The sequence below is a fragment of the Bubalus bubalis genome, chromosome 11 (assembly GCF_019923935.1).
Source record: "Bubalus bubalis isolate 160015118507 breed Murrah chromosome 11, NDDB_SH_1, whole genome shotgun sequence".
Classification (NCBI taxonomy): Eukaryota; Metazoa; Chordata; class Mammalia; order Artiodactyla; family Bovidae; genus Bubalus; species Bubalus bubalis.
Window position 1 is genome coordinate 35,522,472 of NC_059167.1, and position 26,970 is coordinate 35,549,441.

The following is a 26,970-nucleotide window of genomic DNA, read 5'->3' on the forward strand; positions in this document are numbered from 1 at the left end:
GGGAGAGTTCCTGCTGGCTTGTATTTTGAGACTCGTGGGCTCAGACATCAGAGAAGATGAGTGTGAGAGTTTAGCAGCCCTCAGTCAGAGAGCTCTGGCAGGGTGGAGGGTATTTGTGAGTGGAGCCGGGAGGAGAAGCAGCTGAAAAAACATCTTTGGGGTAGACCTGTCCAAGAAAAGAAAGAAAGAAGGGGGGCAAGACTGAACTGTAAGGAGAACCTTTTCAGGAACCAGAAAAGAGATCCTGAGAGTTACGAGGCTGGTGCAGTGGTTAGGAGGTTGAAAGACTGCTGGGGAGCCGTTCCCCCGGTCTTCGTCCCTTTACCTCTTGTACAGTGAGGGCTGCTGGGGGTGGAGGCCTGGGCAACTTGGGAGCCCCTGGTCTGAGTGGCTTTTTGAAAAGTAAATTGCTCACCGCAGACCGAAGGGGAGCCCTGCAGTGCCTCTTCCAATTTAATTAATACTTGTAAAGCCCCCAGACCTGAACAGAAACGTTAGCTATTACTGTTGCTGTGTTCTAGCCAGGAACCATGGTTGTCTTGAAAGAATGAAGGTTGCCTGACCCTGAAGAAAGGGAGTCAGAAGGTCCAGGTATGATGAGGTGCGCTGAGGCTAGTGCTAGGCTTTTAGCATTCAGAAGGGCGCAAAGAATTTTGGACCATAAAGTAAAATGACGGGCTCTACAATTCTTTTTTCTCATGTCTCCATTACTTTGCTAATGTCTGTCATTTTCCCCTAAATCGCCATCAGTGAAATTCCTCAGTGAACAAGGCCTTGATCCTTATCTTGGAGACCACAGGGGATAGAAAAGGGCTGCTGGCATGACTGGTCCCATCCTGTACGTGGCTGCAGGGAACTCCCCCAGAAGGGCCGTGGGCAGGGTGACTGCCCCTGAAGGAAATGCAGCCCGGCTCCCCCGAGGCAGGAGCTGGGAAGAGGCCAAGGAGAAGGGGCAGGGGCTGTGTGGAGCCTGTTAACACGGGTTCCACAGTGGTGCTGAGGAGCCATCACGGGTGATGAGGCCTGATTTGGAGGTGATGTCATTGGGGACCTTTGGGAAATAAAAATAGCTTTCTCTTGAAATATAGTACAGAAATACATACTATTCCAGATGAATATATTCTGAAGAGTTATATCTCGTTCAATGCTATAAATGTATCGCTAGAAAATTATGTAATGATATCTTAAAATGTGTGCAAGAGCTTGCTGTTGACATAAATCCAAGGAAGTGTTGTTAACATGCATACAGCTCTATCATTTAGCCCCTGTGAGTGTTGGGAGTTTAGTAACTGGGGGCTTACATAAGGCAGAGAACACCTGTACAGTTCTGTTGTTCCACTAATCCACCAGCGTATACCTCAGCTGACTGTTTGAATTCTCTCATTGGAATGTGTAGATAACAGCAGTTGTTTGAAACAGGAACTCACACGTTGGACATGCACGCCTTGTCTCAGTGGATGGGCTTTTTCCATTCAGGGTCCACACAAGTAGGTCGAGTTGAGGGAAGGTGTCATGTGGTGGTTTTATTCACTACTTGGATGGCCGTCGTTATTTAGGTAACTGGATGCGTGCTCAGTCATGTCCAACTGTTTGCGACTGCCCTGGACTGTAGCCTGCCAGACTTCTCTGTCCATGGAATTCTCCAAGCAAGAATACTGGAGTGGGTTGCCATTTCCTACTCCAGGGGATCGTCCTGATCCAGGGATTGAACCCAAGTCTGCAGGCACAGTCCTTACCGCTGAGCCACCTGGGAAGCCCCTTATTTAGGTAAAGAAACACTCAATTCTAGGCCAGCAGAAGGTGCAGCGATGGCTCTGGCCCCCACGTCCCATTAGGCCTTCTGTCGTGAGAGTGGCGCTTGTCTCATTGTCTGCCCACAGATCAGGACCCTTTGAAGTGCGAGCTGACCTGGAGGAGTCCATGGAATTTGTGGATCCCGGAGTTGCTGGAGAATCAGATGAGAGTGGAGATGAGCACGTAAGTGACGAGGAAACGGACCTGGGCACGGACTGGGAGAACCTGCCAAGCCCCCGGTTCTGTGACATCCCTTCCCAGCCGGTGGAAGTCTCCCAGAGCCAGAGCAGCCAGGTGTCCCCGCCCATCGCGAGCAGCAGCGCTGGTGGGATGATCTCGTCGGCCGCAGCCTCGGTCACCTCCTGGTTTAAAGCTTACACTGGACACCGTTAACAGGCAGTGACCAAGAGGCGCCGCTACAGCCTGGAGAAGGCGCTTCTTCCACTCTCCAGTAAACGTTACGTGTTTAGCTAAGATAGTGCCTGGAACAAAAAGAGGTTAAGCTGTTGGGGTTTCTTTTTTTTTTTTTTTTTAAAGCAGGGAGTCTAGCATTTCTCTTGGTCAGCTGGGCAGTGGTGGTGACCGACGTGCTTATGATAATTAACAGAACAGAGGGGTCACAGGTCCTTGTCCCAGACCAGTGCTGGTGGAGGAAGGCCCTGTTTGGTCAGTTCTGTTGAGGCAGAAATGCAGGGAGCTTCCTCTGAGGACAGGCCATGGACCCCTCAGACACAGCTGACATGTTGGTCCCTTGTGATGCTAAGACTGTTGCTAAACACTTTGTTTTGGAGATTGAATCACAAGGAAGTGATTCTTCATGATTAGGACTTGAAAGATGAAAACTGTTTAATATGAGTTCGTTTTTATGCCATTAGTTTTTTGTACAGAGAATCGGCAGGCAATTTGAAACACGTGGTTTCTTTATAATTTGGTCACGTTTGGTTTTTAGGTCAAGGAATTTTGTTTCATTTTAAAAGGGTGGGTTTTTTTAGTCTTGTTTTTGTTTTTGGAGGGAGAGAGGTAGTTGAAAAACGATTTCACTCGTGCTGCTCCGTTGTGGCCCGTCGGACATTCCTGTTCTCTTTCTCCCCACACACCAAAGAAACCAAGGTCTTTTTTTCTTTAGGACCCATATCCATGAATAGAAGAGATGCTGGCTGCAATACTGTCATAGAGATTTAAGAACTGTTTTCTTGTGTTTTGAGGGAAATTAAGTTCATTCTTACCTAGACTGAATTCCTACCACCCACTCCGTGTGCATTTTGAAATTGCACTATTTTCTGTGGGTAAAAAGTCAGTCATTAAGGATGTTCCCTTATGGAAGCCAAATGCCTGCCTGGACACAGGTTAAAAGCCACTGACGTGGCCTCTGGCCATTCTTCTGCTGTCTAGTTTCTTTCTAAGGGCTTCAGTAAGTAGCAGGTTTCTCCAGGGAAAACCACCCTGCTTGTTTGTTTCCTAGGTCTTTGTTGCTCTAAGAACACTACCTTTGCTCTGAAATGCAGAGCACATCATTATAACTAATACTGCTCTTCTCTATCCTGGGAAAGCTCTGATGGAAGGAATTTTCTCTCACCAAGAGATCATTTTCAGCTAATGTGTCTTATCCTTCTCTTAGTGACAATCTCATAAGAAAACCGTGGAGAGGCATTATGTACAAATATGTAAGTAGTTTTTTATTTTTAATAACTACAAAGAAAAATCCTATGTAACAACTACAAATGAAATCCTATGAAAAATTCCTAGCAGGCATTATCACCATATCTTGTTAGTGTGACTGGCATGATAGTACCTCATAAATCACTCGGAGGTTTGTCCCACCCTAGCTTCTTTTCTCGTTGTAATTATTATAGTTGACACTTTGCCTCCAAATCTGAGGTGCTATATATAGCTCTTGCTATTTGGTATACTTAGTGTTTGGTAGAGTTTGGGGTAGAATTGCAGAGAATGTTTATTCCTACCCAGGAATTCTGAGTTCCCTGACTTTATGAATTTTCCACTGAGGGAGGAAACAGGCTTTTCCCCTTGTGGGTTCTTATTACAGCCAGTATGGGTTTTAAGTGCTGGCCTTCGTGATTGCTGGGTTGCATCGCCCCATCCATGTCTGTAGAGTAGTTCATAGAGGGTGGCTGTGGTAAACTTGAACAAATACCAGATGAACTTAAAATCCCACGAGATGAGAGTTGTTTAGGCATTCAGACCCTCAAAGAGCTTAGTCTTGGAACACTGGGATTTGGGGCTTGGGGGTAGAAAACAACTTTAGCTGAAAAAGTGCACAGCAGTCACGGTTCTTCTCAAGCAATCTTACAAAGAAGATATCACAAACTAGAGTAATTCAACAAAACTTACATGGATATGGGAAATGTAGGGATTGATAGGGTATGTTTTATTGTTGTTAATATCAAATAGAGGCACTTTACTTAGGGTTAAATGATCAAACCTTTAATGGTTTTGAACACCAACATACTGGCTTAACACTGCTGAGATATTTTGGTTTTCATTATTTTGCACTGGATCCACCCTGTAAATATTCTTAAATATACATTTCAACCACTGTTTGTTTTTTCTACTCTCTTTGCTGCTCATTAAAATCTCTCATGGAGGTGCCAGAACCATATGTAAACAGCTTTTTAAAGAATTGAAGCTGGTATTTTTTTTTTTTTTCCTAAACAAAAAAAAGCCATAGAACCTGGTCATGTTTTCCATAGTAAAATGATTTGTTGAAACAAGGTAATACTAGAAAAACTCACAGGCACCACATAGGCTGCTTTAAATGGTCTGTTAAAGACTGTTTTTGGAATGGGGTGTAACGAAGAAAAGTTTTGCACATCTGTAAGTTCAGGGGGGGAACAATGTCAACATCGGGAAGTGGACAGAATTCATGTAAGGAGTCGTGCATTGATAATATGGGGAAGAACGTCTGGTGGCATGCTGTTAAAAGAATCTCCTCGAGGCGTCACATTGCAGGGATTCCCACTGCTCTGCGACTTCCAAACCAGTTTGAGTCATACAAATAAATGTTTTCTAAACTTTTGTTGTATTATTGCAATAAATCTTTTAACAGTACTTTGCAAATATGTATGTCTTCTTCAAGCTCTGATTACTCATTTCTACTGATAATAAATTGAGGGTAGCAAAATGAGATCTAACTCTGGAGTATTTTATACAAACTAGGATTTTTTGTTTTTTTTAAGAATTTTTTGCCACGTGATGAAAAATGCCTGTTAATACTTTTTGAAAAAGTATTAGTGGTATTACAGTAATGGCCCATCTTGAAAATTGGTTGCATACTTGCTCTGAAGATGCATTTTTGTTTGGGTCAGTTCAGTTCAGTCGCTCAGTTGTGTCTAACTCTTTGCGACCCCATGAATCGCAGTACGCCAGGCCTCCCTGTCCATCACCAACTCCCGGAGTTCACTCAGACTCACGTTCATTGAGTCAGTGATTTGTTTGGGTAGCTATCATTTGATGCGGATCACCAACAGTGACTTTTGGTGTCTTGCAACAGCCCTTTAAGGAGGGAGGGAGGGAGGGAAGGATGGGGTCTCTGGGTTGCCCATATGGAATCTGCCTAAGATTTCTTCAGAACAAGAGAAAGGCGATGTTAGAGGCAATCTGTCAAGCAGTGAGAACAGAAGAATCCTTCCCCTCTGTGTTTTGTTCTGCTTTAGGAACTATGTAGTCTCTCCCAGGTGGGTAATCGGTGCCTTTCAGGTTAGATTACTGTGGAGAGGGGCCATGTGCAAGGTGGATGGGGTACCGAGAGTGATGATGGAAACAGCAAGGGCAGCTCAGACAAATGCTGAGGCACTTTTGCCGTGGGCGTCCTACTCTTTTTTACCTGCAGGAAGAGGCCAGCCAGCAGCAGCAGAACAGGCAGGGAAATGGAAGGAGTCCTGAATAGGGCATGTGCTTCCATGTCAGTCCTTCCACCTCCCCAGATAACAGTTAAAAACATGCTCCCATCTAATGGGTACACACAGATTCCCAGTCCTCAGATCATGATTGATGCAGGAATTGGGTAGAAGCAGATGGAAAGAACTAAGGATAAATTTGTCCTTAGTGGTTGGGAGGTCATTTGAAAATTGCTTAACAGCATGCACTAGGAAATTTGAAACCAACTTTTGGGCAAGTTATCTGAACCCCAGCTATGAAATACTCAAGAGAAGGCCACCAGTAGCACCCCGTTCCAAGGATCTGGTGAGAAAGTACCCCAGAAGAAGGGTTCACCGTCGACTTAGTTCCAAAGATGAAGTGTTTTTGTTTTTTTAACCAAAAAGGACCAGTGGGACCATCTTTTCTAGAAGAAAAGGGATGTAAAACAGCAAAAGCTGCATCAGTGACTTTTTTATTATGTTTTTATAGGAAGGAATGAGGTAATAGTCTGGTGGGGAGAAAACCTGATGGAGAATTCAAATGGTCCCTTTAAAAGTGAGAAATAGGCAGGAGGTATCTGACAGCACCGCTGCTGCTGCTGCTAAGTCTCTTCAGTCGTGTCCAACTCTGTGTGACCCCACAGACGGCAGCCCACCAGGCTCCCCCACCCCTGGGATTCTCCGGGCAAGAACACTGGAGTGGGTCACCATTTCCTTCTCCAATGCATGAAAGTGAAAAATGAAAGGGAAGTCGCTCAGTTGTCTCCGACTCTTTGCGACCCCATGGACTGCAGCCCACCAGGCTCCTCCGTCCATGGGGTTTTCCAGGCAAGAGCACTGGCGTGGGGTGCCATCGCCTTCTCCGATCTGACAGCAGTAGGTAAGCTGAAAAGTGGGTGGGAGTCAGTAGCGTGGAAGCCGCTCAGTCATGAGGGCACATTAATACCTCCAGGTCCATACCAGCTTGTTCACCATCTGCCCCCTGGGGCATGGCTTTTTAGCATTTCCTTTATGACTTCAGGAGACACCTAGATTTTGAGGAAGGGGCTCTCCTGCCCTTCCCAGCAACTTATTTCCCTAAATTTAAAACATTATCAGGAAGACATGTGTAGAGCATAAGCAAGTAGATGGCTCTTGATTTTAATAACAGAGGGGCAAGTGGTTTGGAAGGTAGTAGATGGGAGAGAAACATCTCCCAACCAAAGGATGATTAATAATGATAGAAATGGCGTATCTTCTGCATCGGTAATGTATTCAGTAATAGTTGCCGTCCGAGTAGGAAGGACCATGCCTAGCACCCTGGACTCGCACCCTAATGGTGCACCTATTTTCTGGCTTAGGGATACTGGTACTGGCTTACGTTGGAAGTTCTGCTGCACTGATGGCCTTGGAGAAAAAGTCTGCTGAGGCCTGGAAAGCTCTTGACCAAGACCTTTAATGCCCAAAACATATGTGCATTAATCTTTTAGAAGCACTCACCTATAACAGTGCTGTCCAGTATAATATTTATTGTAGCCCACATATGTGATTCTAAACTTTCTGGTAGTCTCATTAAAAAGGTAAGAAGAAATAGGTAAAATGTATAATATAGTTTAATTCAGGATACCCCCAAAAACCATTTCATCTAATTAGCATGAAAAATATTAAACAGCGGTGGGTGGGAGGCTGTAGGAGGGTTCATTTATATTCTTGCCCTGGGCCACGAAAACTGGGGAGGGCTTACCCCTTTATTTACACTTAAACCCTCCTTGAATTCACTCTTTTCTGGGGTGTGTCCACAGTCCTGTTGAGAAGGTATGCAATAAAGAGTCTCAGCAGAGCACACATTGGAAGCCTGAAGAGAGACTACTGACCTGGGAAAAGATGGTGTGAGAGGTCCCAGCTTAGATGCCAGGGCAGCCAGAGCACTGTCTCTGCTTAGAAGAATCAGTCCAGGCTGGGGTGGAAGAATTGTTTGTGGCAGGCCACACACCCTGCAGCAGAACCGTGCCTGGCTACTCATACAGGAGGCTTGGTGAGGAAGAGCAGAGGTCGTCAGTGGCTCTGTCCCAGAAGAGTCCTGTCCATCCCTGCCTTCCCACTGGGCTGCAAACATGCAGTTACAGACGCGCCGTTTCCCCTCCTAATGGATAGGGCACTAACAGATACAGCTTTGCTCTGCATTTTACTGATTGGCAAATAATCGATTTTGAATCTGGTTTTGAATCTTCTATCAACCTCTTCATACTACTTAACAGACATCTAAAAATACCAGTTAGTACAGCAGTTTTATTCTCTGATGGGGGTGGTAGGGAAGTTGGATGTAAAGGAGGGAAATAATTAAAATAGCACAAGTGATTCTGCCCAAGTTAATTAGGAGACGTGATCTGCTCATCACTCAGCAAGCACAAGCCCTCTTAAAGGACTTGCACATTTCCCACCACTGTGCCTGGTATGTATCCTCTACTGGTGGGAGATGGATGTGCAGGACTTCATTTCAGCTGTATGCCATTTTCTCCGTAAATGCTGACTTCTGAACCTAATTCCTACTGGGTTTTGTCATTCCAAAGAGAAAAGTAAAACATTTATGTAGAGGTTTCTAATTTTAAACTTTTATAGCCTCCAAAGAATCTTAATCCAAAAAGAATTTGAGACAACGGGTCCCAAAACTAGTTTGTTCTGAGGTCTGTTCTCTACTAAGTGAAGAGATGAGGGGCCTTTGAGAGGGGAAGGTTTCACTTTGCACTTCAGTCAGAGGAGCGCCATGTCTCAACCAGGGTGGTTGTAGCAGAGAAGATGGCATCTCTCTGCTCCCACTCCCTTCCCAACTGCCAATTTTAGTGGCTCTGCTCCTTTAAAATTATGTATGTATGTGTCAGTCAGTCAGTCGTGTGCGACTTTTTGTGACCCCAGGGACTATAGCCTGCCGGGCTTTTCTGACCATGGAATTCTCCAGGCAAGACTGGAGTGGGTTGCCATTCCCTTCTCCAGGGGATCTTCCCATCCCAGGGATCAAACCCAGGTCTCCCACATTGCAGGCAGATTCTTTACCATCTGAGATACTGAATAATACCAGGTCAAGCAAACCACCCAGAATAGGTGTTACTGCCTAACTGGGTTTTGCTTAGACCAGTTAGAGGTATATACACCGGAAGTCCCCCAAGGGTTCATAACCACAGTGATGTTTGCTCTTCCCATGAGGTTACGCAGACACCGACTATGGCCACACACTTCGGTGCATGTCATAGAAGGGACTGCACATTTCCCGTGAAGGTCCTTTTGCCAGTCACGGAGATGGCAGCACTAGCTTGTCTGAACCCAAAGCAACACCCGGGATAGAAACTGTCAGATTCCCTGAGTGCCAGTTGCTGTACATGGCAGAGAACGCCCTTATGTAAACAGCATGGTACCTGACAGTAAGGGCTCGGTAATACCAGCTCTGGCTACTGGTGCAGTCTATGGTACAGCAAGGTTTTGGCACAGACAGGCTTTAGTCATTTTGAGGTAGGCCATGGGAGGAAGGAGAGGAAGAATAGCCAGTCTGCTGAGTAAAGAAGGAATAGAGGCTATTAAAGCAGTGGGAAAAAAGAAAAATGCCCAGGAAGACCCACATAATAAAAAAACAGGCCAGTTCATAAAGGTTAGCAGGGAGGCCCTGACAAGTCCAAGTTAAAAGGGTGGTTGGACAGAGTCCAGGAAGGGAACTCCGAGATCAAGCCTAACTCGCAACTCACAGCCTTCTGCAGTCGGGAAGCCCAAAGGAACTTGCTGCCAGGGAAAACATGACAAAGCCCAGATCATGCCAAACACAGCTGACAGTCACCCAGCAAGACTGCAAGGGCTGCTACGGAAGCGACCCTCACCAAGAAAGCTCCCTGGGACCAGCTGTGGCCAGAGGAAAAGATCCTCCCAGGTCCCTTCATCCCTCTTCATGTTTCTCATACTAGGAGTTACAGTAGAGCACAGTCAGCTGGCCAGCACCCCTCACATCAACATGATGACTAAAGAGGTATAAACATTTTTATGGCATTTGTGTGTACTGGGTGTGAGGCGCCGAGGGAGGGCACGGCCAAGCTGCCCTCCACGAGCCCCAAGTGCAGTTGCGGAGCAGGGTCCAGACACACAAGAGGCAGTAGAGAGGTACTACCAGGCAAACCAGCTGGGCAGGACAGGGTAGGGGCTGCCAAGGAGATGCCCCCTGGTGCTGCACAGAGTTGTCAGTGCTAGGGCAGGGAACGTGCTCAGCTGTGAATGAGCCTTCTACGTGGCCATATTAATGCCAGAGTCACTTTGACAAGGCCTGAAAAAAATGTTTAACTTTGGCCATCTTGCCCTTTGCTTTCTGGATTTTCTCTCAAAACAGTGAAGTGAGGGGTGGGAGAGAGCTGCTAGGCAAGTATTTCAGGCCCTCTGAGCAAAAGCTGAAGGGGTAAGTTTTCTTCATTTGGGTCCCCACGGGGGCGCAGTTGGGGTGAGCCTAGGGTCCTCATGCCCACATTATTTCCTTTCTTATGAGTCTAGGATTCTGCAGTCAGGCAGGGAGCACCGCAGTGCTGCAGAAGTGAGAAGTGAACCGGTTTCCCCAGCTTGGCACTAGGGGGCTCTGAAGCACAGCATCTCTCCTAAGGGGAAAAGCTACACTTGTCCAGAAGCAAAGACCAGGGAGGAGGCGCCGTCTGACGCCACCTGCCAAAGTTCTCTTATTCACACAGACACCCCTGGGAACTGGGTCTTGCATCGGGTTCAAAAAGGGTCATCAGTGATTTCTGAGGACCCGAAGAATTGCATGCCAAGATGGGGTTGGGCCGCCTTCTTGTCTTCTGCTCTTTGTTAGTCCAGGCCCTCACACTCACAGCTTTGTGTCCCACATGAGAACCAGATCCAGGATGGCTGATCTGAAGCACCCTGGGCACATGCAGAACCAGCGCCAGTAACAGTGAAAGCTGACACACACTAGGCCCTTTCCGCACACCAAGCTCTATGAGGTCCTGCTAGAGCACATCTGCTTTACTCCTGAATGAGGAGTAAAACAAACCTATCACATCAGGAAGGTACACTGAGATGGCCGCTTCAGAGCACACCACAGGGGAGGACAAGTACTGGAACTTCAGCCCTGGGGATGGAAAGCACCCGCCCTTACGTCGGCCGGGGTGAGTCACGGGAACGACACCACCACCCTGAGGGGGAAGTCCGCCTCCATGGCCTTGTTGGTCCTGTCACAGAAGGGCTCCAGCCGAGCGTGTCGGAGGTATCACAACATGCCTGCTTGCTCAGGGTCCAGAGACACTTCCTAGTTTTAGTTTCCCCTTTTCAGGGAGGTGCAGCTACTGCCCAAGGGTAAGGGCAGAAAGAAGCTTCTCTGTGGCCACACCACCTCCACCACAGGTGAACCTGGCTTCCTCGACTCCAGCCTTGCCCCACTCTGCTTGGCAGTCCTGGCGAAAGCTTTACTCCACCTTCACATCCTTCTCCTGTGGGACCAGCGCAGTCTTCATTCATCACTGCCATCGGCCCTGCCCCCGGAATGCTCACCAGTGCTTCCTGACAGCCAGGAGCTGATGCAGCTGCAAGGCTTTGTTGGTGACTACTCAATTCAAGCCAACCTAGCTTGCGGGTCCTCCACAGAAGCTTTCTGGGGCCAGATACTTTTCAGCTCCACCAAGCATTACATGAACACAGGTCTGAATATATCCTCACTGACTTCTAAACAACTCATCATGCATAGATGAGAATGCCTCATCCAGTAGGAAACAGACAGTCCTGGGCAGACGAACGCAAGCGAAGTGTTAAAGGTTTGTAAAAATGTCAGCTCATACTGTTAAGTGAAGATGGCCTCTTTCCAGTGGTAGAAGAGAATTCTCTGTCCCCCTCCCAACAACCCAATGTTTAAAAAAAAGTCTTGGGACTGAGTTTACAATATCTCTAATATTACCTCAAAAAAGAAATCTGCAAAACTCAGGTTCCACTTAAGATGCATATTTTTATTGAAGTTAAAAAAAATTTGTAACCAGACAGAAAGAATAGACAAAAATGTTATAATCTGACTATATAATATTCTCTCATTCTTGGTGAATCACTAAAATATAACAAAAGATTGTTCTCTATGCTAATTTTTAAGGTTGTCCAGTTAAACCATTATTTGGTATCCTTTCAACAGGTTAACCTCTTAACTATTTAGAGTTTCTTCTCAGAAACATTCATATATTATACAGAAAACATTCATAGTTTATTTGGGAAACATTCATATTTTATACAGGATGTACAAATTTGAGATGAGACCCCCCCAACCGCCCCCCCCCCCAAAAAACCAACCCACACGATTGTAGCTGCAACACTATCCTAGCTGCATTGTGGTGATTATGTTCTGTCTGCATCCACTATTTACAACTGGATTTTAATGTTGTTATTTACAGAGGGGCCAAAAGCACTCATCTAAAGTAAAGGCGCTCGGGTTTAATGTGCACTTTCATAGCCCTAGGAAAACACAACCATTATATACACTGTAAACGCCATAGGGCATGAAATCCATCTCCAATCACAACATCAACCTCACAGATCAAGCATACAAGGTCTAAGTAAGGTGCCTGACTTTTCCTTTGTAAGCATACTTTTCATCCAAGAGTACTGCTATTCTTTTCATAGGACACTATTCACTTATTTCAAATACGGGGCCAGTGCTCGAAACATTCTCGGAACCCCTTTTCGGGGACTGCCTGCATAGTCTGTGATGAACTCTGCTGAATGTTCTTTTGATGGTGGCAAGTCTTCGTCCTCAAGGATTTGATTTGGGAAAACAGGCATAGTTATTCACAGCCAGGTGAATCAAACCGTGGGATACAACCCTGAATCAAACGTGAGGCACCACATAAAATGATGAGACCAGTTTTCTTATACGGATCATAAATTCAGAGATTTAAGATGCCTGAGCAATGGCGGTCCTGACGGAGTAGCAGAGATTCTCCAGGAGTGATGACTCTGAGAGGCAACACTCTCTGAAACGGTGTATCTAGGTGGTGTTTTGCAGTCTTTGAAATCGGTCTGCTGCCTCGCACATACATTTTAATACTCCTCTTCAGTTTCAGTCCCTTTTGCTTTCTTATGGATTGCCCGATTAAAGCTATGGCAAGCGGGGACCCAGTGATTGTCATGGAGCCCCAGCTTACAGCCAGGGAAGCCCTTCTGGGACCGGTGGCAGCACATCCAGTACCCCGGCCCGTAGGGCAGTGCCTGGCAGTAGGGCTTGGGGTGCCACCGGCACAGGGACACATCCCCTTTCACATATTTTTTCTTGCACTGCTTGCACGGATCCTCTCTGTAGCGTGGATCCCGAACCCAGCGAGAATCTGCTGGCCTGATATTGTAATATTCAATGATAAACTTGAAATAGCAGCAGGTACATTTAAGAGCCACTAAACTCTTAGTAGGAAGTAACCTGAAGATTTTCACCATGATGTGGTGGGGCAGAAAAGCCATATACTGCTGAGGCTCTAAAAGCTGTTGGATTTTAAACCTGGTCTCCAGAAAGTCATGTGACACCTGCTTCTTCCAGCTGGATGCCTCAAGCATTGGTAATGTACTTTCCACAGGAGAGGCCAGTGGGACAAATGAATCAACCGAGACGCTTTTTTCCTCAGATGCATTGTCACCTTCAGCAGCCTCTTCAAGCTGACTGGCCTCGGAAGACTCTTCTGTTGTGCTTTCATCTGACTGGGAATGGCCTGACAAGCGCTGACCAGATGGCAAAAAAAACAACATCCCTGGAAGTGGGTCTTCACAGGACTCCGAACTGGAAGGCTGGTCTTTCTCTACCTTGGACACAGTGATGCTAATGCACAAAGATTCTTTTTTGCGCTGATCAGGATTTTGGTTAGCAAGTGGCACAAGCTCTTCACTAATGCCATCAACAGCATCTGTGGGCAATTCAATGGCTTGGGGACAGGTGAGAGGAGGAAAAGGTGGCCCAACAAGTTCCTCTGTCATTTCCACATCGTGCCTGTTGCCGCTTTTCATGGCCGTCTGCTGATCTGGCTCGAACTCCGCACTGTCTGTGTGCAAACTCATGCCTGCCGGCACCGAGGGGCAGCCTCGAGGCGCGCCGTCCCAGGCCTGGTCTCCCTGAGGAGAACAACGGTCAGCTCTTAAGGGGCTGCAGCCCACAGATACAGACCCCACAGTTTTCACCTGAGTGTCAGGAACCTCCAAGGTGCCTTTGTCTGCTTTGCTTTCCTCAGCCTGGGTGCCATTCACAAGCAGCACGCGGCCCACATTGCGGCGAAAGCTGTTATTCCTCGAGAGGCTCCCGGGCTCCCGCTGGCTCTGCCGCTTCAGGCACTCGGACTCCAGCCTGGCTACCATGTCGAGGACACGGACAGGCTCGCTCTGTGTTTCACCAACCTCAGGATTTCTCCTTTCTGCAGGTTCTTCACATGGTCCTGGGGCGGACAAAGGCTCGGGGTTTGGGGGTGCACCTCTGGATTGCCCGGAAAACCGCACCACAGCAGGTGAGTTAGTGCAGGTTTTTGCACAACTGGCTAGCAGAGCGCTTGCTCTTTGCTCGAGGAAGGCAACCATCTGTATGACCGAGAGAGGCCTCCCGGCATACACGCCGTCCCCGCCGTCACTCACGTAATGCACAGAGCAATGCTCGATGCCACATGCAAAAGGCTCAGGCTGGTAGCATCTGCTGTTGACCTCCTTCATCCTTTCTAACTGTATCTTGGCTTTTTTAAGATCCCCTGATTTTTTCCTTCTTTTAGTAGCTCTCCCATCAATATCCCAGGAGCTTTTTATTTTCATAGATCCTATTCTATTACTGCACTGGTGGGCTGCAAAGAATGCTATCTTTTCCTTGGTATTTCCCGGTTTCACAACAGCCCAGATATCGAGCGGCCCTTCCCCTTCTTCACCCTGGTGGATTGTTGCAGATGGTGCATTCTTCTTGGTTTTAACATTCAAGCTGCTCTCTTCAGGACTCTTCCCACTCATACTGCACAGAACATTTGGAGAAAGGATTCCAAAAGGCTTTCGAGATGATGCTTTACCAAGAGAGGCTGAAGGAAAGACACTTGATTTCATACACCTAGCTTTGCATTCTTCATCACTGATAGCCTGTTGGTGGCTCATAGGAGTTCTCAGAGTTCCCGTGCTGATTTCCAAAGGTTGCCCTTTCTTCTGGAGTTTCCAGTATGGCTTAAGGTGCATAACAGAGGTTCTATAAGAAGGAAATACACATTTGATTAACAGTCTGATTTTATTTTTAGAAAAGCTTTTTTTAAAAAAACTTATACTCACATGGTTCTAGCAAGTAAAAGAAACATTATCTTTCAGTTCACTAAATCTCTACCAATTCTCATTTCCACTAGTTTTTCATATACAAATCAAGAATAACAAAAGCAAAAACAACTACTTTCCATGGTTTACATGCTGGAAAATAAATTTCAGACTGAGTGACTAAAGGAATTTCAGACCGGCATTAATTAACATTCTATACATAAAATTAGTACTTTAAATGTAAAGAAATTTGAACTTACTAAAGACACTTAAGTATAAGACACAGTATAGAAGAAACAATAGGATAAAAGAAATCCATCCACAATCCCTGGTATATTAATGCTTTTCTAAGTCACCATAACTAGAATTTTATTGATTGCAAAACAGTCTATTAGAATTGTTATATTGCTTTCTAAGCTATTCTTACTGTTGAATATTTTAGACATCTATAACTAACTATCTGTATAAGCTCTTAACTGTCAGATTTTCTGCAGATAAAATACAAAGTCCACAATCTTCATTAATTCACTGATTCAGGAAAAAAGTTCCTGTTTCGTTCCCTGAGCAGGGGTGGAGATGCGAACCATTTTATAAATTACAAAGATAATTACATTCAGAGATACATGTTCTAGTCCTTGTCATATTACTAATTAGCTAGACAGGGTGATTTTACCTTGGGTAAGTCACTTCCTTTCCGGGTCTGAGTTGAAATGTTAACTGAGGGATTGGGATACTAGTCTAGTCAAAGCTATGATTTCTCCAGTAGTCACGTATGGATGTGAGAATTGGACTCTAAAGAAAGCTGAGTGCCGAAGAATTGATGCTTTTGAACTGTGGTGTTGGAGAAGACTCTTGAGAGTCCCTTCAACTGCAAGGAGATCCAACCACTCCATCCTAAAGGAAATCAGTCCTGAATATTCATTGGAAGGACTGATGGTGAAGCTGAAACTCCAATTCTTTGGCCACCTGATGCGAAGAACTGACTCATTTGAAAAGACCCTGATGCTGGGAAAGATCAAAGGTGGAAGGAGAAAGGGACTACAGAGGATGAGATGGTTGGATGGCATCACCAACTCAATGGACATGAGTTTGAGTAAACTCCGGGAGTTGGTGATGGACAAGGAAGCCTGGCGTGCTGCAGTCCATTGGGTTGCAAAGAGTTGGACATGACTGAGCTGAACTGGGATACTAGATTATTTAATGATTTTTGTTAGTTTGTATGTCAAGATATCCCACTGCTACACAGAACACCTTGGATTGAGAAAAACAAGTCTTGTCGGGATGCCTGGTCTCCCACAAAATAAACCTATAGCCCAAAATGAACACCCACAGTCACAGATTGGTGGGAGTGAGGCAAGGGCTTTCACAGGTCTAAGCATGCAGGCTCTCAACCCACTCTTGTTCCTCAGGATACAGTCTAAGACACACACATGGGACAGTCAGGCACATCCCTTTCTCATTCACTCTGGAACAGTTACCCAGGCATGCACTCTGGCAGCCTTCATAGTGATTGCTTTCAGATAGCAGTTTTATCCATCAAGAATCAAAGTGATTATCCAGAACAGATTTACCTTTCATTTCAAATTTAATTCCTAGAGTCCAGTCTCAGCTAAAAGAAGAAATATGGATATGAATATCTTCCAGCTAAGTAAAGAGAAACCTTACATTTAAGGCACACAAAGTAAAGATACCCCTGAAACAGCACGGCCAAGAGAAGCTGCCCCACGTCCGAGGTCAGGGGCAGCGGCCGAGAGTGCCAGGCTGAGACGGTGCAGGAACGGCCGAGAGGAGCTACCCAAGTCCAAGGTCAGGGGCGGCGGCCGGGAGGAGCTACCCCTTGTCCGAGGTCAGGGGCAACGGCCAAGAGGAGCTACCCAAGTCCGAGGTCAGGGGCGGCAGCCAGGAGGAGCTACCCCACACCCAAGGCCAGGGGCAGCGGCTGGGAGGAGCAACCCCACACCAGAGACCAAGGGCAGCTGCTGGGAGGACCAACCCCACATCCAAGGAGCCGTGGCTGCGCGGGCACAGGAGGGCCCAGAGGAGCTATCCCACGTTGAAGGTCAGGAAGGGCAGCGGTGAGGAGATACTCCTCGTCCAAGGTAAGGAGCAACGGCTGTGCTTTGCTGGAACAGCCGTGAAGAGATACCCCACACCCAAGGTAAGAGAAACCCAAGTAAGATGGTAGGTGTTGCAAGAGGGCATCAGAGGGCAAACACACTGAAACCATACTCACAGAAAACTAGTCAATCTAATCACACTGGGACCACAGCCTTGTCTAACTCAATGAAACTAAGCTGTGCCCGTGGGGCAACCCAAGATGGGCAGGTCATGGTGGAGAGATCTGACAGAATGTGGTCCACTGGAGAAGGCAATGGCAAACCACTTCAGTATTCTTGCCTTGAGAACCCCATGAACAGTATGAAAAGGCAAAATGATAGGATACTGAAAGAGAAACTCCCCAGGTCAGTAGATGCCCAATATGCTACTGCAGATCAGTGGAGAAATAACTCCAGAAAGAACAAAGGGATGGAGCCAAAGCAAAACAATACCCAGCTGTGGATGTGACTGGTGATAGAAGCAAAGTCCGATGCTGTAAAGAGCAATATTGCATAGGAAATTGGAATGTCAGGTCCATGAATCAAGGCAAATTGGAAGTGCTCAAACAAGAGATGGCAAGAGTGAATGTCGACATTCTAGGAATCAGTGAACTGAAATGGACTGGAATGGGCGAATTTAACTCAGATGACCATTATATCTACTACTGCGGGCAGGAATCCCTCAGAAGAAATGGAGTAGCCATCATGGTCAACAAAAGAGTCCAAAATGCAGTACTTGGATGCAATCTCAAAAACGACAGAATGATCTTTGTTCTTTTCCAAGGCAAACCATTCAATATCACAGTAATCCAAGTCTATGCCCCAACCAGTAACGCTGAAGAAGCTGAAGTTGAATGGTTCTTTGAAGACCTACAAGACCTTTTAGAACTAACACCCAAAAAAGAGTCCTTTTCATTATAGGGAACTGGAATGCAAAAGTAGGAAGTCAAGAAACACCTGGAGTAACAGGCAAATTTGGCCTTGGAATATGGAATGAAGCAGGGCAAAGACTAATAGAGTTTTGCCAAGAAAATGCACTGGTCATAACAAACACCCTCTTCCAAAAACACAAGAGAAGACTCTACACATGGACATCATCAGATGGTCAACACCAAAATCAGACTGATTATATTCTTTGCAGCCAAAGATGGAGAAGTTCTATACAGTCAACAAAAACAAGACCAGGAGCTGATTGTGGCTCAAATCATGAACTCCTTATTGCCAAATTCAGACTTAAATTGAAGAAAGTAGGGAAAACCACTAGACCATTTAGGTATGACCTAAATCAAATCCCTTATGACTATACAGTGGAAGTGAGAAATAGATTTAAGGGCCCAGATCTGATAGATAGAGTGCCTGATGAACTATGGAATGAGGTTTGTGACATTGTACAGGACACAGGGATCAAGACCATCCCCATGAAAAGAAATGCAAAAAAGCAAAACGGCTGTCTGGGGAGGCCTTACAAATAGCTGTGAAAAGAAGAGAAGCAAAAAGCAAAGGAGAAAAGGAAAGATATAAACATCTGAATGCAGAGTTCCAAAGAATAGCAAGAAGAGATAAGAAAGCCTTCTTCAGCGATCAATGCAAAGAAATAGAGGAAAACAACAGAATGGGAAAGACTAAAGATCTCTTCAAGAAAATCAGAGATACCAAGGGAACATTTCATGCAAAGATGGGCTCGATAAAGGACAGAAATGGGATGGACCTAACAGAAGCAGAAGATATTAAGAAGAGGTGGCAAGAATACACAGAAGAACTGTACAAAAAAGATCTTCACGACCCAGATAATCACTATGGTGTGATCACTGACCTAGAGCCAGACATCCGGGAATGTGAAGTCAAGTGGGCCTTAGGAAGCATCACTACAAACAAAGCTAGTGGAGGTGATGGAATTCCAGTTGAGCTATTTCAAATCCTGAAAGATGATGCTCTGAAAGTGCTGCCCTCAATATGCCAGCAAATTTGGAAAACTCAGCAGTGGCCACAGGACTGGAAAAGGTCAGTTTTCATTCCAATCCCAAAGAAAGGCAATGCCAAAGAATGCTCAAACTACTGCACAATTGCACTCATCTCACACACTAGTAAAGTAATGCTCAAAATTCTCCAAGCCAGGCTTCAGCAATACGTGAACCATGAACTTTCTGATGTTCAAGCTGGTTTTAGAAAAGGTAGAGGAACCAGAGATCAAATTGCCAAAATCCACTGGATCATGGAAAAAGCAAGAGAGTTCCAGAAAAACATCTATGTCTGCTTTATTGACTATGCCAAAGCCTTTGACTGTGAGGATCACAATAAACTGGAAAATTCTGAAAGAGATGGGAATACCAGACCACCTGATCTGCCTCTTGAGAAATCTGTTTGCAGGTCAGGAAGCAACAGTTAGAACTGGACACGGAACAACATGGTTCCAAATAGGAAAAGGAGTATGTCAAGGCTGTATATTGTCACCCTGTTTATTTAACTTATATGCAGAGTACATCATGAGAAACGCTGGACTGGAAGAAACACAAGCTGGAATCAAGATTGCCGGGAGAAATATCAATAACCTCAGATATGCAGATGACACCACCCTTATGGCGGAAAGTGAAGAGGAACTCAAAAGCTTCTTGATGAAAGTGAAAGTGGAGAGTGAAAAAGTTGGCTTAAAGCTCAACGTTCAGAAAACGAAGATCATGGCATCCGGTCCCATCACTTCATGGCAAATAGATGGGAAAACAGTGGAAACAGTGTCAGACTTTATTTTTCTGGGCTCCAAAATCACTGCAGATGGTGACTGCAGCCATGAAATTAAAAGACACTTACCCCTTGTAAGGAAAGTTATGACCAACCTAGATAGCATATTCAAAAGCAGAGACATTACTTTGCCAACAAAGGTCCGTCTAGTTAAGGCTATGGTTTTTCCTGTGGTCATGTATGGATGTGAGAGTTGGACTGTGAAGAAGGCTGAGTGCCGAAGAATTGATGCCTTTGAACTGTGGTGTTGGAGAAGACTCTTGAGAGTCCCTTGGACTGCAAGGAGATCCAACCAGTCCGTTCTGAAGGAGATCAGCCCTGGGATTTCTTTGGAAGGAATGATGCTAAAGCTGAAACTCCAGTACTTTGGCCACCTCATGCAAAGAGTTGACTCATTGGAAAAGACTCTGATGCTGGGAGGGATTGGGGGCAGGAGGAGAAGGGGACGACAGAGGATGAGATGGCTGGATGGCATCACTGACTCGATGGACGTGAGTCTGGGTGAACTCCGGGAGTTGGTGATGGACAGGGAGGCCTGGCGTGCTGCAATTCATGGGGTCGCAAAGAGTCGGACATGACTGAGCGACTGAACTGAACTGAACTGAAACAGATCAGACTGACTTGTTTCTGATCTTTGGCAATTACAGCCTACATCTGTTGAGATCACCTCCTTGTGTGCACTGAAGCGTTTTTAACAGCTGTATATTTTATGGAATACAGAATCATTATATTCTATAAGTCAGTTTTACAAGGAGTTACCCAGTATTCCTCAAGAAGAAGATATATATATTAGTAAAATAAATGAATATAAGAGGCCTCTCTCATATTCCTAGTGCCCTCTGTGTCAACAATTTTCTGGTTTTTCATCTCTCTTCAATACCTTCCATGTAAAATGTAAGAAATTGAGGTGTTGAAAAATCCAATTAATTCACACATAATGATCTCATTACAGAATGCCTGTGAATAGATTTAAACTTCAGCAATGTGTGTGCCATTCTGCACTGCACGTTGTGTTCTCTTCGCCTTCCTCCCCCACACAGTATTTTAGGTGCTATTATTGATAGACAGCGACATTTGGAAGAAACTAATGTGATTACAGAAGGCTTTTGTTTGTGTATATTAACCTGCAAAGTCAGCTCAACTAACACATTACTAATAGACAAGGTTTTAGTAGGATTAAAGTAGATGATCCCACCGAACAGGAGTGACAAAAGGTCCAACAGTAAAGGAAAAAAGCCAGTAAGGTCATTTGATGCAACCAGGGTGACTGTTGGAGAGTAAATGGTGATTCTGTGGGACCCCCGAAGGAAGTAGAACCTTTGGGCACAGGCTGAAGTCCTCCACTGGTTGAAGGATGGCTGAGGTATTAACCACTTGTCCTTCCTTTGCTGGGCTTGAAGGCCCTGAGACAGTAAAACGCTGGCAAGACTCAGAGAAACTTGCAAAAATTGAGAGGTTCGGTTGAAATCAGTTTTGAAGCATGAGGATGATAAGGGCATCTACTGCAAAAATCCATAAAATAAAAATTTTACATCTCTGAGAGATTACATCAGACAGCGACACTTTGCCCACCCCCCACCCCATCTCACGCTCTTAAATACAGACAGGCACTGCAGAAAGCTCCAGTCAGATTTCCATGGTTGCCAATCTCTTCACACAACTGTATTTTAAAAGTTCACCACAATAAACTCCTGATTCCTTGCAATTAAGTAAAATGTGGGTTATAGCACCTACCCACACATGAGTGTTTGTCAGATGCTCAGAAATGTCCTTGAAAAAAATTAAGATCCCTGTGCCCGTTGAATCAGAATTTCTGGGACTGGGCCAAGAATCTGTTTTTAACCTTAGATTTAATTTGAAAGAGAATTTAAAGGTCAGTCATGTGTTAGATCTAAGAGTGTCAGTGGGGTTCTGGTTTGGGCTGGGGGGGCTGGGCTACTGACAGGCGTGAGGTGGAACTGCCCAACACCATTCAGTCCACACTGAAGCATCTACTCTTCAGGACAGACCCATCTTCTTACTTTTTATTCTCTTTAAAACACACACACACAAGTCAATGGCCATTTTATTGCCAAATTTCTGTCTAACTCCAACTCCTCAGTTTCTTTGCACTGCTTTTCCAGCTCTCTGCTTTTCTTCTCCAGTCTTTAAACACTGATGTATTCCTCAGAGTTCTTTCCCTAGACCATTATTACTCTTAAGCTATATATTTAAGTGACCTCACAGTTTTAATGACCACAGACTCATGACGCTCCAGTGGTATGCTCTCCCAAGCTTCATATGCTGCGACACGCCTAACAGACATCCTCACCTGGATGTCAAAAAGAACCTCAGACATCAAAGTGACTACTTAATGACAACACCAAGTACCTAGTCAACCATGCCAGAAAAGTTGAAATCACTTCGATTCCCCCTCCCATCCAATCACCAAGTCACTAAAAACGGCTTCCTCTTCTTGTTCATCCCTTACACAACTGCCTAGTTTTAGCTCCATATTTTCTCTCTACAAAGCCTAACCCCTTGCATCAATGAGATGCAAGGTCATGGAGCCCACTCCTGCCTTGCCCTTTCATAATTCAAACTTTGGAAGCTTGTTCACAGACCATTAACACAGGACCACGTAGATTAAAGCCAAAATTATCACCTAAGATACAAATTTTAAGTTAGGCAGAGCCGTAAAACTAAGGAAACAGCTTCAAACTTTTTTCATACTAACTGCCACCCACTTCTTTCTATCCATTTATTATCAAAAATTTATTAATAAACACTCTGGGCTGGACTTTAGTGGTGCAATTATGAGTAAGACACAGTTACTGCCCTTGGTTGGTTTAGTCACTAAGTCATGTCCAACTCTTGCAACCCAACTCTTGCAACCCAATGGACTGGGGCCTGCCAGGCTCCTCTGCCCATGGGATTCTCCAGGCAAGAATACTGGAGTGGGTTGCCATTTCCTTCTCCAGGGGATCTTCCTAGCCCAGGGAGCGAACCCAGGTTTAAGGAGACAGTAAAATCAAATAGGCAATTACAATATACAGTGTGATATGTGTTAAAAGGGACAGTACAGGTGCTGTGAGAGTCCATGAGGGAAGAAGGTGGAGGAGAGGACAGAGAAGGAAGGAGTGTGTGAAAGGAGGAGAGGGACCATCAGCACCAAGTTTAGTCTCGAGGGCACAGAAACGGGCCAGAAAAGCCATGAAGGAAGATAAAAGTCCTAGGAGTTCAAAAGTTAGATGATGCTTTTTGGGAAACTGAGGCAGGTGAGAAATAATCAGCATCCCAGCTAAGATGGAGAGACAAAAGTAAATGGATTAGAAATGAAAAACAGGCACGATTTTATTTAGTGACTGATTATAAATGGAGGTTGAGGGAGGGAGTCAAGGATGGCTCCTCATGGCTACAGCAACCTGATAAAGAGTGGCACCTTTTAGTGAGACAGCGACAAAAGCAGGTGGGCTGTTAGTATGGAGCAGGGGAAAAGATAAGTTCAGTTTTAAGAAATGCCGCATCCAAGTCTGGCCAAGAGAAACAAGAGGAAAGGAACAAGACAGTTGCAACAGAAATTCAACGAGGATGAAGTTTTCTGGACAGAGATTATGATGTCTTTTTCCAGAATTTTCACGAGTATATACTGCATATCTTACTATTAGAATCAGAAAAAATGCACATAAAAGTAAAGAGCAATCACACACTTTACCCAAGGCCATATAAAGAATTTTTTCCAGGGGACTTCCCTGGCTGTCCAATGGCTAGGACTCTGTGTTCTCACTTCTGGGGGCTGGGGTTCAATCCATGGTCAGGGAACTAAGATCCAACAAGCCACGCTGTGCAGCAGAAAAAAAAAAATGAGTCCAGTTAGTGATGGAGATCCCTGGGTGCTCTGCTGTGAGGACCTGCAGCAGATGAACAGAAGAGAGTCAGAAATTCATGGAGTGAATGGCAGGTGAAAAAGTGAATGTTTGCAACTCTCTCATGAAGTCTGGCTGTAAATGATCTTTGTACACAACTGTTACCTTAAGTCCTTTCCAGGAATAAAGTGAGATATAACAATGAATCAATTAAAACTTGAACAACTTTCCTCCTCCAGTAAAGGCCAAAATCTTTCTTTCAAGTAATTCCAGTATTCTTTATCAATTCAATTTCTGATTTCAGCTCAAAAAAGCTGGAAAAAACTCTAACCCAAACATACTGTACAATCTGAAAATGAAGCCACGGAAGAGTATTTAACTTTGCTTGGAGGGGGGCGGGGCGAGGAATGCCTAGACAAATGTTAGAGTCTAAAGAATCACACTAACTAGTCTACAGAGAAGTGAACTTGATCAATGAGGAAATCAAATGGCAATATTGGAGTAGAGTGAGGAAAAGAACGAGATTTCTCTTAGTGCTAAGAGGCTTAGTGCTAAAAGGAAGCCTGACATCAAAGGCCTGTTTTCTAACTTGTCGCTTTTAGTTTGTGGCCTTGCCTACCTAATCTGGTTGGAAGATAGGGCGTTTCCTGTTTCTTTCTACTTTATTAAAGTTTCAGGAATGCTAATTCCAAAGAGGAGTCATTTATCAGTATAATAGGAGCTACTCTTTATTTACAAAAGACTAGAGGAATAAAAAAGTATGTTTTCCTTTAGAGGATGAAAAAAAATAGACAGTAAGTAAATCACTGTTCTTTAAAAATGTAAATGCTTCCAGAGAACATCTTATTATGATGGCCTTCTTCACTGGACCATTACAGAAAGAATAGCTGCTTCAGCGAAGTACTAAAATGGCTTTTGAAGCCCACAGGTAGATAGTAGTAGAATTAAGATCAGAATTAGATAAGTCTCTTAGATATATATATTTTTTGCTACAAAAATTAAAAACCTAGGTTCAATTATGACACAAAATTAAATAATCTGACAGCATCTATTCAAAGAGCTTCTATCTTTCAAATTGGGATCAGTTTTTCTTAAGTGCCACATAAAACTTCTACTCAGAATAGTGATAATTTAAGCAGATGTGTCATAAGAAGCCACACTAACCTACAGGTATGTAGAACTGCTTCTATGGCTAAGAAGCAGAAAAAAATGCCAAGATCAGGAGGGTGTGAATACAGGCAGAGACATAAAAATAGACTCCCACTAACCTCTAAGCCTTGACTGAATGCATCCAACTCTCAGTGTATCTTAACAACAAAACAGAACAAACTCTAACACAGAAAAGACCATATTTCTCAAACTGAGTGCCAAAATATTTGGGACTGGCTTTTTTTCAGGAGGGTGTTCACTCCTTTTTTTAAAAGTAATACTGTCTAGAGTCATTTCATGGGAACTTTGAACTTCTCTTGGAAGGACTGGATGGTTACTAGTGTATAATTTAATGGAAAAATCTTTTATTGTCTTTTAATATTATACTTATTTTTCCTAATTCCAGTATTTCTTAAAGAAAACAAAGGAAGACTTCTATTTTTTTACATAGAAAATTGTTCCTTCTTTGAATGTGCTAGTGCTTTTTTAAAACTCTGAAACCAATCATTCTTTCATACATATTTTATGTGAATTTATATTTTTAAGGCAATAGCAATTTTTTACATCATTTGCATATGTAGTATATTCAAAGAAATAATCAGAGCTTTAACATGTGTCCTATTTTGATTAAAATGTAACTTGGACATAAGGATGTCATCTTCTTTAGGGAATAAATGTTAGAGAGTCAAAGGCCAGTCATGAACACAGTTTAAAAACCCATTAGTAGCCAAATAACATTTCATAGGAAAATAAATCAGAACAGCAACTAATTCTCAAGTGTAAATGCAGCGCCCACACTGTGCCTGTCTGCCAGTGTACTCACACCACTCCATCCTGAGCCTCAGTCTTGAGCCGAGCAACCTAACAGCCCACTGGGCACAGGTTGGCCCGATAACACTGTTATAAGCAACTCAATTTTATTTTTAATTTTTATTAAAGTACAGCTGATCTACAATGTTGCTTTAGTTCTACTGTATAGCAAAGTATACCCGTTAGACATACACATGTATCTACTCTTTTTTAGGTTCTTTTCCCATTTTGGTCATTACAGAGTATTAAGAAGAGGTTCCTGTGTTATATAGTAAGTCCTTATTAACTATCTATTTCTATATACTAAACCACTAAATTTAAAAATGGTTTATCCCTCAGGAAGGAGGGAAAAGGTAAAAATTCAGGATAACAAACACTAAAGCATCAAGCAAAATAGTTTGCTTCCATTATCGATGAAGACAAATGTAAGATTCTTGTCAGCAATCCTGGGTGGAGGTGAAAGCAGGGAGGGGATGACTTGACCTCCAGTGTTTATCAAAGAAAGCCACCTAGACCTCAGTCCTGCCCAGCTGTTTAGTCCTCCTTCTACCACATCCCGGATAATTCGTTGAATCAAGACTGCAGTAGCAGTCTTCACTGGGTGCTCAAGGTTTAAGAATTACCACATGTAAAGAAATGAAGTTTATGATCAATAGAAAACAGAGAAAGTTGCTTTGTGGCCGTTATTGGAGCTTATCACAGCCGGTTTAAATATTGAAGTGAAAAATGAGTATTTTTCCAAAGGGAAATGTGAGAAATCTACACTACAGAAAGCCAATTGTTAGGCACTGAGGAGACCAAATTGTTATGTTACGACAAAAATCACATACTGGGTTTTATGTAGTTGTGCTTTTGAACTGTGGTGTTGGAGAAGACTCTTCAGAGTCCCTTGGACTGCAAGGAGATCCAACCAGTCCATTCTGAAGGAGATCAGCCCTGGGATTTCTTTGAAAGGAATGATGTTAAAGCGGACACTCCAGTACTTTGACCACCTCATGGGAAGAGTTGACTCATTGGAAAAGACTCTGATGCTGGGAGGGATTGGGGGCAGGAGGAGAAGGGGACGACAGAGGATGAGATGGCTGGATGGCATCACTGACTCGATGGACGTGAGTCTGAGTGAACTCTGGGAGTTGGTGATGGACAGGGAGGCCTGGCGTGCTGCGATTCATGGGGTCGCAAAGAGTCGGACACGACTGAGCGATTGATCTGATCTGATCTGGTAACACATCTCATATAAAACTTTTCTTTGAGTACACAAAGTAATCATGTTTACATTTAGCTACCTTCCAAAGGCCTGGAAGTAGCTAATGATCAACCAAACAGTATCAGGGTAACTTTTAATCCTACTAGCCAACACTAAAGGTGGGCAGAGGAGAGAAGAGAAAAAAATATATTATTACAGAAAATCTAAAC

At 44.4% G+C, this 26,970-nt stretch overlaps 2 protein-coding genes across 8 annotated transcripts in view; one reads left to right on the forward strand and one right to left on the reverse strand.

Moving 5' to 3' along the window:
• ATG14 (autophagy related 14) overlaps window positions 1-4,860 on the forward strand; it is a 40,982-nt gene extending 36,122 nt beyond the window's left edge. Inside the window, exons 10-11 of one of the 2 annotated variants that reach the window (XM_044924945.2) lie at window positions 1,881-1,977; window positions 3,413-4,860. In XM_044924945.2, the coding sequence (XP_044780880.1) occupies window positions 1,881-1,977; window positions 3,413-3,415 (100 nt within the window). In that variant the 3' untranslated portion in view covers window positions 3,416-4,860. Of the gene's footprint in view, window positions 1-1,880 lie in introns of both variants that reach the window. The other variant, XM_006068140.4, reaches the window with a different exon arrangement.
• A 6,748-nt stretch (window positions 4,861-11,608) lies between these two features.
• Window positions 11,609-26,970, reverse strand: part of FBXO34 (F-box protein 34) — an 81,984-nt gene continuing 66,622 nt past the window's right edge. For 5 of the 6 annotated variants that reach the window (XM_006068143.4, XM_006068144.4, XM_025295486.3 and 2 more), the window contains one exon: window positions 11,609-14,859. In XM_006068143.4, coding sequence (XP_006068205.2) covers window positions 12,708-14,859 — 2,152 coding nt within the window. In that variant the 3' untranslated portion in view covers window positions 11,609-12,707. Of the gene's footprint in view, window positions 14,860-23,444; window positions 23,467-26,970 lie in introns of those variants that run through there. The other variant, XM_044924949.2, reaches the window with a different exon arrangement.